Source organism: Zonotrichia leucophrys, chromosome 12, assembly GCF_028769735.1.
Source record: "Zonotrichia leucophrys gambelii isolate GWCS_2022_RI chromosome 12, RI_Zleu_2.0, whole genome shotgun sequence".
NCBI lineage: Eukaryota > Metazoa > Chordata > Aves > Passeriformes > Passerellidae > Zonotrichia > Zonotrichia leucophrys.
Window position 1 is genome coordinate 12,190,879 of NC_088182.1, and position 12,932 is coordinate 12,203,810.

At 38.6% G+C, this 12,932-nt stretch overlaps 2 protein-coding genes across 4 annotated transcripts in view; both read left to right on the plus strand.

Annotated features, from left to right (window-relative positions):
* The first annotated feature begins 8 nt into the window (after positions 1-8).
* Positions 9-6,189, plus strand: HESX1 (HESX homeobox 1). Of its 3 annotated transcripts, none has more exons than XM_064723979.1 (5): positions 9-128; positions 1,700-4,333; positions 4,442-4,647; positions 4,986-5,087; positions 5,997-6,189. In XM_064723979.1, the coding sequence occupies exons 2-5, from the start codon at positions 4,120-4,122 to the stop codon at positions 6,093-6,095; spliced, it is 621 nt and encodes a 206-aa protein (XP_064580049.1). In that variant the 5' UTR covers positions 9-128; positions 1,700-4,119; the 3' UTR covers positions 6,096-6,189. The 3 variants fall into 3 exon arrangements, with proteins under 3 accessions (XP_064580049.1, XP_064580048.1, XP_064580047.1); XM_064723978.1 differs by lacking the exon at positions 9-128 and adding an exon at positions 607-662 and having other exon boundaries at positions 1,697-4,333; XM_064723977.1 differs by lacking the exon at positions 9-128 and having other exon boundaries at positions 655-4,333.
* Positions 619-12,932, plus strand: part of IL17RD (interleukin 17 receptor D) — a 58,644-nt gene continuing 46,330 nt past the window's right edge. The window contains exon 1 of the mRNA XM_064723976.1: positions 619-662. The gene's annotated coding sequence lies outside the window, so the exon portion shown is untranslated. The remainder of the gene's footprint in view (positions 663-12,932) is intronic.

Consider the following 12,932-nt stretch of genomic DNA (forward strand, 5'->3'; position numbering starts at 1 on the left):
CCGCTGCGCAGCGAGGGAGCGCTGTTGGGTCTGGAGCAGCTTTGGCACTCTTGCCATGTTATCTGGAGCATCTTTGGCACTCTTTTCTGGAGCATCTCTTTTGGCAAGTCTCCTCTTATCCCTGCTATGTGGGTGGGCCCCAGATGGAGGCCAGTCGCTTCTACTGTGCTTGCAGTGAGACGACAAGAGGCCTTAAGCTGAGACAGGAGAGATTCTGATTAGATATTAAAAAATAGTATCTCTGCTCTCTTGGTCTGAATAATTGTGGTGCCATAGGCTGGTGGCAAATTTTAAATGCTTAAAACTACTGTGAGGGCTCACTGAAATCAAAACAGATCATTGGGTGGACTTGTGAACGGGTTCAGCTCTGAAATTACTTAGAATTGTAGAATCCCTAAGGTTGGAAAAGACCTCTAAGATCATAGATCCAGCCATTAATCCAGGAGCCCGTGCTCACCACTAAACCATGTGCCCAAGTGCCACATCCTCACATGTGAACACTTCAGGGATGGTGATTGTCAGTGCCACCCTGCCCATGGAGAAACTTTTCCCAATATCCAACCTAAACATCTCCTGGCACAACTTGAGGCTGTTCCCTCTGGTCCTGTCACTTGTTACCTGGGAGAAGAGACTGACCCCACCTGGCTACAACCTCCTGTCAGGTAGTTTAATCTTAGTAGACTTGATGATAGTTTTTAGCTGGGGAAAAACAAAACCAAAACAAAAACCTACTCCCTTGTTGGTTTTGCCTTTTTGGGACCAGGTGAACCTAGTCCAAGACCAGATTAGAAAGTACATGAAGTCGTTCAGCAGAGCAAATGATGAATGATTGTGCAGTCTTGCTATGAGACCATTCTTTATGTTGTATCAGGTTATGATTTACCATTAAAAGCAGATAAAGGACAGGACTGGTGTGTTAAATCGTAAACAATTTAAGATTTTGGAGATGGCTTTTCTTTTGTTTGTTGGTTTGGGTTTTTTGATGGGTGGTTTTTGTTTTTGTTTTTGCTGTTGTGTTGTTTTGTTTTTTCCTGTAGGGAGTGGTGAAGAAATTTCCAAGTTAATACTGTTCAGTCAATTAATTTGCCAGCTCAGCTGGTGACTCACCTGACTGAAGCAAGTCACAGCACCTCTCCCTTTCCCTGTCAATAAGGACAATAATTCAGGGTTATCTTACAAGGTGTTTAAAGACTAAGTCTTGTATCTGCAGCCATGTGACAGGACATTAACACTGGTTCATGACCAATAAATGTATGTGCTTTGTGGTTTTGAGACAGTGAACTTGTGACCAAGCTTTACAGCAGTTTTTACAGCAATAAGAAATGACTTTGTTTTGTGCTGTAAGATCATTTTCCTGTGGAATTCAGGAAGGTGGTCACTTTAAGTGGATTGGGTTTAGTTAGCTTTGTGTGTTTACAGCTGTAAGTGGCATCCAAAAGTTTTACTTGAGCTACAAATTTGACTGCAACAAATGTAATAGTAATGAATTGAAGAATCTCTCTGCATCCTCTAATTGTGGTTTTGGTGTTACACTGTTTTCAGCACTGTAGACCTCGTGTAAGGGTTTTTTGTTGTTGGGCTTTTTGATTTGTGAGGTTGGGTTTTTTGTTTGGTTTGGGTTTTTTTGGGGAGGGATTGTTGATTTCTGTTTGTTATGTTTTGTTGTTGTTGTTTTTTCTGCAAAATATCTGCTAAGAAGCCTTAAAAATGTGGGGAACTAAGACTTGGCACTTTGTCACCGGAGAGAAGAGCAGTGAACACATCTTCAGAGGGTTCCAGATGTGTGCCCTTATGGAGAGAGCATTCTGCCCCTGCTGGAGGGTGAAAGTAGCTGTGTGGGTAAGGTGGGCTTTATTTGCAGTGTTTCCCACTTTTTAACACGCTGTTTCTCATACTTTTCCTATGGCAACCTTGGATTAACCTGGAATTTACCTGCACTCACTTAATCTCCCTGTGCCAAAATAGCTTTTACTTCAACCAGGAAATAGCTAACTGCTTTTGTTTTGTGAAAATTGGTGTTACCATTTTAGAGTATTCTTGCTTTAAAAAAACTTGGGAATTCTGAACTTGGCTTTGAATATAATACTTGTTATTCATGTTAAAAACATATTGGAAAGAGAGCTTTGTGCAGCATGACTTCTGAGATGGTGAGATACTGGGTAAAGAGGTTGTGGGAAAGGCAAATGTTTGGAGTGTGGTAAGTAATGAAGAAAGATAATATATATGTATCATTTATACCCTTTTAAAAGCTGGAACTGTTGCCCAGGCTCCAGTGCAAGGTGAGCCAGCAGTGGGTGAGAAGGGCAAAGGGCAGCCAGGGTAAGAGCTGGGCCTTCACACCAAAGCCCCCCAGAGCTCTGGGTTGGGCTCCTCAGCTGCTGCAAACAGCCAGAACAGAATCCATCTCCTAAAGAGATGAACTCCACTGTCCCTGGGCAAAAACCAGTCTGAAAGGGTGATTTGTTTCCTGCCTCATCAAGTATGTGATGCTGTAAGAGGATTGGATTTGCATATCCAAGGAGCAGTGACCTTTCGTATTATTGGTTACTTAGGATTCCCAATTTAATGTTTGCTGTGTTGCTCTAATTACCCCTACCAAGGTATTCAGTTAAAAGTCCATAGGTAATTTCAAATGGGTTGCAAGGTAGCATTGCTCAGTACTGATGGGCCAAAACAAGACATTCAGCTTTCAAGGGAAGGCTTAAGGTCCATGAACGGTGACTGGAGCACTGCAGGTGGATGCCTGCTGCCTGAAGATCCCTTGACATGTGTGAGAAGTGTCCTTGGGAAGGTCACTTCTGCAAGTGGCACTCTTTTAATAGTTTGGTTTGACAACAATCTTACTGCACAGCACAAAGCCAGGCCAGAAGGAGGGGAAACTTTTCCACCTGAAATAAAAGTATTGTGTTCATGTTTGCCTGGTTTTTTTGGACAAATCTTGATTTTATAGTGTCTCTACAGAAATTCCTCCTTTTCTTTGCCTGAACCAAAAGCTGTTTTTGAGCATGTGATGTAAACTGCTGTGTGACTGACAGATGAGCTTGAATATAAAAATGTTATAGTCTGTATTTTATTATAATGGATGAAATCAGAATTCTGTCAGTCTTTATTACAAAGCCTTTATCTCCTTTCTTCCCATTACTCAGAACTTTTTTGTGTGATTTTAAGTGTTGGCTCTGTAGGATTTAAACATACTTGTGTTTGCTATAAACCTACAAGGAGGGAGAGACATTTGTGAGAAAAAGTTTTACTTGAGCTACAAATTTGACTGCAACAAATGTAATAGTAATGAATTGAAGAACACCTCTGCATCTTTTAAATCTGTAAATTTCAGTGTACTGCTTCTATTACGTGAAGTTTTGCTTTTATGTAGTGAAGAATTATCAGGAAATTTCACATCTGGTACGTTTCAAAAAGGCTGCAACAAAGTTATTTTAATAAGAAAAATGAATGCATGAATTATTTAAAATAGTTGGTGCAACTGTTCCTATTAACTAATCCAGGCACTTGGAAGGCAATTACACTGAGCTTTGACAACACTGCCAACCCACTGCACAGTGCCTTATGCCAAAAGCTATTGTTGTTTTATTGACCACGTTCACCATTACATATGCATATGAAAAAACAGAGGCATTTTCATCGGGATTACCCTAATAGCATTAAGAGATTATTTTTTAAATTTCCTTGGAAGGAAATTCACTTAAATGAGATTACTTATTACTTGACTGGTTTCCTATCACGCTTCCATGTTTAGGTAAGTGGAGTCCATTAGAGTATAAAGTTTTTTAAAAAACTGATTTTATACATTAATGATTTCAAATAAAAGAGAAGTACTATATTTGTGCACAGCTTCTTTTGAGAAAGTGAAGTCGATGCTCTGGTTAGGAGAGATAACACTTTTTGTCCCCCTTGGTGGCCCCCCTAGTGTCACCATTAGTTGCTAATTACTTGCAAACAAATAAACAATTAACTCCTCGTGCCTCTTGGTGGGAGAGTTTTCATTGACATGCTAAAACTTTCTAATAAAAGATTTTAATTAATGACGTTACAAATCCAACCCCCTTGTCAACATGGCTATAAGGAGGCCTCGTGGAGCGATGCGGGCGCAGTGCCCCTGCTATGCTGGCTCAGGGCGAAGGCATGGCCGCTCCCTCGCTCTGCGCTGCCGCCACGGCGGCCCCTCCGCAGCGCCACAAGGTGCCCGCCTTTGGCGACAGCAAAAGCACGCACTGCTCCTTCTCAATCGAGAGTATTTTGGGGCTGGAGCAGAAAAAAGATGGCATTCCAGCTGGGAAACCTCACAGACCCTGGATGGATGCATGCACCAGCTTGGGTGAGTCAGTCTGTTTTGTACCCCCTTCAGTTCTTACCCCTTAAAAACACTGGCGTGTTTCTACTACAGACCAGTAACCTGAAGTTCTCCTTTTCTTGCTCTTTCTAGTTTTAGGTGATGACAGTAATCCCCATCTGCAAATCCCTGTTGTTTGCTATGAAAATCCATTATTTCATGCTAGAAGTGATCCAGTGCAAGAGGAAAACGTTTTGAAATGTGAAAAATACTTTTCAGTCACTGAAAGGCTGTCTTTCAAACGGGAATTGAGCTGGTACCGGGGTAGAAGACCAAGAACTGCATTCACTAGAAGCCAGGTAGGGCTTTCCTTAGCATCTAACAAATGGGTAACAATGTAGTTGAGTAAACAAATGGGTAACAATGTAGTTGAGTAAAATGTTGGAAGGAACCTCTAACAGCTGCTAAGCTCCGTGTGATGTACCTCTGCAGAGAGAAACGTCATCAGGAACTAGTGTAAATTAACAGGAATGTTGCGAATTTCAGCAGATCTGTGTTTATGCATAGAATCAGAATTGTGCAAACACTGATCAGAAGTCTCCTGTTGAACAAACTAAGCTGTTATTTTATTTATTTTATGTATTAGTGCTATGAACATAGTGTTAACTATTCAACAAGTGTATTTTAATCTCCTCAGATTGAAGTCTTGGAAAATGTTTTTAAAATGAACTCCTACCCCGGCATTGATATTAGAGAAGAGCTAGCTCGCAAATTAGATTTAGATGAAGACAGGATCCAGGTAATTAAAGACTCATTGAACTTTCCTGTAATTCCAGCTATAGGTACTCTCTGCTTATATACATAAGTGGTTTGACAGCAGTGATGAGAATTTAATGCTCTCAATTTAAACCAATGTATATACAAGAAACATGCCTTCAATGATTTGTGAAATGGAAACCATTGAATTCCTTCTGAAATCTAAAGCCTTCCATAGCACTGATGAGGAATTAATCACTGTAATATTGCCACAATATCTGCTCTGTTAATCTCTAGATATTACCTGCAGAACTTGGTAATTTCCTTAAAATAATTTTTATGTTTTGCTTGTCATCGTATTTGAAAAATAAATTCGAAACAGGCATGGACATAATTTGTGAGACTGCCAGCAGAGCATAGGTGTGTTAAACCTGTGTTTGAACCTATGTCTTTCTCTGGCCAAAAGCAAAATCTATTCAGGAATGTTAATGATTGATTTCCAGGTAATTCCATGTGATAAGAAGCACACTGTAAACATAAGAATTTGGGCTTTGCTTTGTTGTTTATCAGGCTTTTGTTGCAGTTATTATATTGGGCTTCATGAGAAACTTGATGCTGCAAATAGTTAAGCAGATGAAGAAATAGCACAATAAGACGTGTGAATTCCAGATGTTCAGGATCTTCCAGGATCTGATTCTGTCACTGAATTTAATTCCAGTTTTTATATTAATTACAGTGAAGCTGATCTCATTTTCCAGTTAACCTGGGGATATTTTCTTTGTCTGTGGTGTTAAAATTACAGGCATCTGCAGATTTTAAATTTATATTGAACTTGCAAGCTGCTGTCATCACACAAAATATTGTCCTATTGTGTGAATACTTTTAAGTTTCAATTATTATTCTGCTTCCATTGCTGTGTTTCTGAAAAGCTTCCCTTCTCTTTCCATTTCAGATCTGGTTTCAGAACCGCCGTGCAAAGCTGAAAAGATCCCACAGAGAATCTCAGTTTCTAATGGTGAAAAATACTTTCACCTCCAGCCTGCTGGAGTAGAAGGAAGGATGCTTTGCTGTTACAGTACTGCTACAGAAAATGAAGAATTGTTCATAACCTGTATTAAGTAATGATATAGTAATTATGATTTTATGCCCAGATTTGAAAGTTTATTATAATTTTCATTCAAATAAACTGTAAATACTTGAAGTATTATTCTAATCTACTTTTTGTGGAAAAAGTGAACTTTTCCTATACATATTTGAGTAAGTATTTTCAGAGATTTTGAGATATTTTTACAGTTTAAAACAATGCAAACCCTAGGTTGCACAAGAATTTCACTATTATGAATTACTGCAGGTCACTTGACAAGCTCTATAGTCTTAGAAGTATTCTGTTTTAAGTCTGAAATAAACTGTATGCAAAATAGATTTTGCTACAGGGAACAGTTTGTTGCATTGCAGTTTAAATTGCTTATTTATAAAGAATATGATAGTTTTCATAAATAAGATAATTTTAGAAAAAGGTATCTGCAATGGAAGGACTAATATTCAACTGACTTCACTTTTAACCATTGCTCAGTTAAAAGAAGCTGACTATTATAATCTTTTTATGTAATTTTAATTAATTTAGGTTATTTGCCTATTTAATTCTCTGACTTGGTTATCTCCTCTCTTGTCAGTCTAACTGTTCCAGTTATGGAAGTTGCCCTATTATCTTTTAATGACAGAATGTAGCATGTCACGGGATCAGATCAGTGGGGCCAGACCAGATATCCAGATCATTGCCATTTATTTTGGGGTGTTGAATTCATTTTTATCAAACAATACATGAAAGTTAATTATCCTCATATTTGATATTGTACCTAAAGTCAAAGAGAGCCATACACCAAAAAAACCCTCAAGTGTTTCTTCATGGGCACAAGGCAGGGAAACATTGTGAGTTCAGGTTGATGCTGCTGCTTGTTCAGCAGGGCTCTGAGCACTTGCCTCATGTGCTGGTGACCTTCAGTGAGACTCCAGCTTGTGTTTCTTGCTCAACATAAATTCCACATTATCTCATGAACAGACAAAGTATTGCTCTTCCTTTCTTCATGCTTGTATCCACAGCTCTTGTCCAATAGGATGAAAGGTAAGTTGATAAAATAGGGTGATAGAAAAAATCATTTTATGTAGTCTCATACTAGGAAAAGCTAAAGGGAGGGATGATCTGACTGTCCTTACTATTTTGAGTTATAGTTTGAGCTACAAGAGATTAAATAAAAAACATTTCTATATTTTCTGAAAAATATCACTGGAAAACTGCATTACTCTAGAACTGGGTGACAGATATTGGCCCTTCCATGTTTTTATCTTCATTGGCTCATTGCCTTCACTTTTATGCAGAACCCTAAAAATCTTTCATTGTTTGGCTTTGCTCCTGGAAATCTTATTTTAATAGGGAAATAACAAACTTTTATCTGATATTGAAACATTATTTTTTGTGCTTTATTGGATTTGGGAAATAACATTGCTAACCAAATTCTGTTGTATCCTGCATTCCAAAATACTTAAGAGAACCACAAATAAAGCAATTTAAATTGAGCCAGATCCATTAAGAATAGTTTTTAGAGAAATTGAAATCTCAATTCAGATACCTGCCTGATCTGGTAAAGGCAAAGACAATATTGTAAATGCATTCTTTTATTTTGTTTTTCTTCACACCTCAAAACGTATATTGCCCATAGCTTAACCTCATTGCAGGTAATCTGAAACTATTGTCTACTTTGCTTCTGGAAACAAAGTTTCCAGCAGCAGCAGATTAGACTAATCTGTACAGATTGATTGCTTAAGAACCTTACTCTATTATCTGGCAAATACCTAAATACACCTAAAGTCTGCTCTAATGGAACTGGTGTCAAGTGACGGAAGTCTGACAAAGCAATTTAAGAGAAGCTGTAGAACAGTGGCAGAATAATAATAGCACCAGCCCTGCTATCCTGCTCTCCATTAGCAAATGTTACCAGCAGGATCTTTAGTGTGAGGTGCTAGGAGTGTCCCACACAGTGCTAAGGGGAAAAGAATTTAAAAGCAGAGTTGCATGATTTGCTTCGTTTGGCTTAGCTTGTTCTTCCCAGAGTAAAGGAATCAGCAAGTCAAAAAAGAGCCTCTCACTTTGCATTTCTACCTGTTTTGGCCAGCATGGGTTTAAATTATGCTCATGACTTTCTCAAATACAGCTGGATTTTTTTCTACCTTGACAAGTGTTAGTGTGGACTTCACAGGGTTTGTCTGGTCCTGGCAATATGCAGGGCTGCCTTGGCAATGGGTGTGACAGTTGTGTTTGCTGTGCAGGAGCAGCAGTGGGGGAGGCCACCTGCATGCTGGAATCCAGCCCTGCTCTTCCATTCCTTGCATTGATTTAGTTTCCATATTAATTGTTAGATTGATGATCTTTGTCCCTTTATTTTAAAGGACTTGCATAATTGGATGGGAAATAGAAGGTATTTTATTTTTAAAAATACTTTGGAGCTATAGTGATTGACCTGAATTATTATTTCATGCCCTGTTATTTGTTTAATGGATCCATCTTGAATCAAAATCACATTCTGTTATTTTATATGAGCAACTTATAATATTTTATGTATGTATTTGATAAAGAAAGAGTAAAAAGACAAGGTATAATAATCATTATATGAGGGGGAGCTGGGGCTGTTCAACCTCTTGGGGATCCCACCTGATTGCTTCAAAAGGGAGCTCTTGTGGTCACAGTAGGCAAACAGGGCTGCTGAGCAGCCTTCAGTTCTAGATTCCTTTGTGGGGGAATAGTGCCTGGACTTGTGTGACATGAGGGGAAAGGGCTACAGAAAATAGGGAAACCAGTCTGTCTATTCTGGGCACCCAAAGCTGGTATTGGTGGCCAGCAGCATTTTCAGGACAATCCCAGGAAGGGTGAAGTGTTGCCTTGCATGGCCCAGTGTTGCCACTGAAGTTTTGCTTTCTTAGATTAACTAACAAATGGAAAACGAATCATGTACTTGTTGAGTTTACAGCAATAAATTGGATTTCTTTTAATACTCATTTTTTTGCAGGACACTGTTTAAGCAAGGAGGTAAAAACATGATAAAAATGCTTAGGGATATGGGCTTTGGTGTAGCTGGGTGTGATTGCCAGTGACTTTCATTCCCCTGGGTATGTTTTACATTTGATCACATGGATGTGCTGTGGGGCTGGTATTAGAGTGACAGAATAAGCACTGCATTGCTTGTGCCTTAAAAAATAAAAGGAAAAAAGAACAAAAAAGCAGTGAAAGGACAGATTTTGCAAGTGTGTTTTGATCCATGTTGTGAATCAGTGTGAAGTTCAGCATCTTGAGCAGACAGAGTGTGGAATCACACAGGTGCAGGTAGTGCTTTTGATATTAAATATCAAGCAGGGTCATCTGGCTTGGGATGTTGTAAGGATCTGTATGTGTGACCAGCAAAATTGATACAACACCTAGACTGAAAGAGAAGTAAATATTCCTTCTTTCTGCATTTATGTTCCAGGATTTTTTTCTCCTAGCTCCTAAACCAGGTTTTTCTCTGCCACTAGGATGGCTTGAAGGACAGAAGTAGGCAGGTGATATAAGATAGCCCCCTTCATTAAAAATTATCTATGTCACTAGTCTTGTTATTAATCACTATGAAATTTTGGGATTTTGCAATTTTTAAATTGCATGTGTTTCAAACTCATTATCTCATTGTGACCTTTAAAAAAAAATCCATAACCTTGCATCAACTCAATTATTGCACCTTCTTTTTCTCTGATCCTTCCTTGCTCTCTTAGAACTGAATTTTTATTTTACCAGTCCATGACATTTTACTACTTCTAAGGTTTTAAGTGCCTGACCACAATTTCTAGATGCTGGAGCATTCTCTTGTCTGTATAACCAAATTATGTTTTATAAAATGAAAATGGAAAAATATTTTATTGATATATTTCTTACTTTTAATCTTTAGAATTTTATTGTATGGATCATAATAATACTCCAGAGTATCTTGTGATTCAGTTTCTATGAATGATGCCATATTAAGGAAATTAAGAAGATAGCAGATAAAGTATTCTGTACTAAAAATCTCTGGCTGTTTATTTGGCTTTTCCTTATAAATTCAGGCTTTAAAGTCATACATTTTGGAACGGTTTTAGTCTGTGTTTGAGCTGCCTAGGAGAGCGCTGGGCTGCTTCTGCCCTCTAGAGGCTGCATTTAGCCATGGCAGCCCCGCTGAGGGGTTTAACCCGCGCTCTGCAGCGGGGCCGGGGCGCGCCGTGCCCGCGGGGATTGACTGATCCTTCCAATTACACAACATCTGTGCCCCAATTGATGTTCTGCACACGTACGGGGCCTGATTGCCCAAAGCTCCGAGTGCTCACTATTGAACTGCACTTAGTGATGGGTGGCTGCTGAATGGTTTTGATGCTCTGAACAGCCAACCTTTTAAAATCTTACCTCTAAAGGAATTTAGGCTGCTGTTGGGACTCTGTGTCTGTAAGACTGCCCAGCTTTGTCAGTTTATGGTAGGAGAATATTTTCACATTCCAGAAAGGAATTCTCAGGAAGGGTTTCCTCACAAAAAGGGTTGTTAAACATCGGGGCTGCCCAGGGAGATGCTGGAATTGCCATCCCTGGAGATGCTCCAGAGACCTCTGGATGTGGCACTGAGTGCAGTGGTCTGCTTCAGAGGGTGGTGGTTGGTCAAAGGCTGGACTCGGTCTTAGAGGTCTTTCTAAGCTAAATGATTCTGTGAAAGCTTTTGACAAAGTATCCTGCAGTTCTAGAATAACTCCTCTCATTATGGTGTAAAACTTATGACTTCTGCTACAACATCTACTAATATTCTTCTGTGATGATAAATACAGTGTTGTCAATGCAAATATTTGCCAGGCAAAAAACTTATTGCCACCAGATTTTCAGTTTTCATTGTTTCATCACATTAGAAGGATAAGAAATTACTTTGTGCTGTTTAAATACTGTGCACTTTTTAACCATTCTTATTGCTTTTCAAATAATTCAGAGCAAAATATTTAAAAATATTATATTATCCATCTGTCATGATTCAAATATTTGTAGGATTCTCTAACTTCAGAGTAGCATTCCATTGTGTGCTATGGGATGTGGCTGTCTGACAATATTCCTGTAGTTTGCTGTAATTCATTTTGGCAGAGAAAGGAAGTCAGAGGGAAGCATTCTCAGGAGGCATCAGCACTGCCCTTAGAATGCTGAGACTTCTGTAAAATTTAAGTTGGTTACGTGGAAAATCTTTTCTTGGGGATGTTTTTGTTGAAATTAAACTGATCCAGTCTTTTCCTTCTTTCCTCTGTAAACATACAACCCTGGGCAGTTAGTTTTATCACAATTTATGGTTTAGGAGGACTGGTGTTTTCAGTGGTTGCTACTATTGTAATCTAATTAGAAAGAAATAATATTAATCTATTGTAGTTTACCATATTAACAGGCTTTAACTTTCCATGGAGTGTTAACAAATCATGTTCACTGCATTTCAGTCTGTTATTATCTGCATATTTATCTTACTCTTTCCAAAAATAAGCAGCTAACTCAATCCTGATATCCAACTGCTTCAGATTTGTGTTTTAAAATAATATGCCAGAGTGTAGAGAAAAAGAACCATGAGTTTGTTTGTTGGAGAGGTAGAGCTGCCAGCAACAATTGTCATTCCTGATAGGGCCCTTCCTCTGTTTTTGTCAACCCAGTCATGTAGAACTGCTGTGCATTCTTTCATAAATCTGTTATGAAGTGTTCTAAAATTACACCAGAATATTTTGGGGAATATTTATCATATAAACAAAAAAAAAAAAAAAAAAAAAAAAAGGAGATTTCCATATGCCCCCAGCCTTGGTATTTTCTTTTGTTTGTGTATTTCCCCTTGTGGGAGTAGAATGATGTGCTATTGACAAAGGGCTTTCCAATCTTCTTCCACACTGGTTGCACAATAGTCAAACTTTTTAAAATTCATCCAGTCATGTCTCTATTGTTCTGCAGTGGTATCTGTTACAAGTGTCTCTATGCATTTTAATTGCAAAAAATTTCAGAACATTTTCTTTAGCCTTAATTACCCTTAGCTTTTGGCCTCAAATAACAAATGATGTCATGGCAAAGTGCTTGAGCAAATAGCTCTCCCTCAGTTAAATGGGAAAGGGTTTAAGGCAGGTTATGCTCAGTGAGGGGTCCCTTAGTGTGCTAGGATTAATTCTGCAGACGTTGCCACAGGATGCTGTTGAATTGCACAATGGACATGAAATCAGGTTAGGGTTGTTCTCCCAGCCCACCTCCCTCCCCCGTGTGTCCCTGCAGAAGGAAAAGGACAGGCTGTCTGCAAGGGAAGCATTGAGCTGCAGTAAGAAAGGGTTGAGAGTAGAACTAAAACTGGAAACTTTTGTAAAGGTGCTACTTCATTATAATTTCTGGCATTTATTCAAACTGCATTGTGAGGATCTTGGTTTGCATTTTTAATAGCTGTTTGAGATAAAATTTCTATATTGCAGAAATACATTATTTTAAAATTGAACATTACAAATTATTCACTTATTAAATAATAAAACATTGATAACTTTGAGGATACAGTTGTTGGTTCAGAATAATTTCAGTTCAACATTAAAAATGACTCATCCATACAATTTTTAATTTTCTTTGCATCATAAATCTACTCTTCTTTAAAAGTGCAGTTTCATATTACCCCTAATCCAGTGTAACAGAAGACTGCTGCTGAAAGATGCAGTCCTGCCCTGCTCCCTCAGAAACAACATGTGGCCACAGGGCGAGGCACTTTGGGGTGCTTTTGGAGCAGGGAGCAGTGTGCTTGGTGGCACATCATGAAGCTGAATTATCTTAGAGAACTTCCTGTATTATATTCATGTGAAT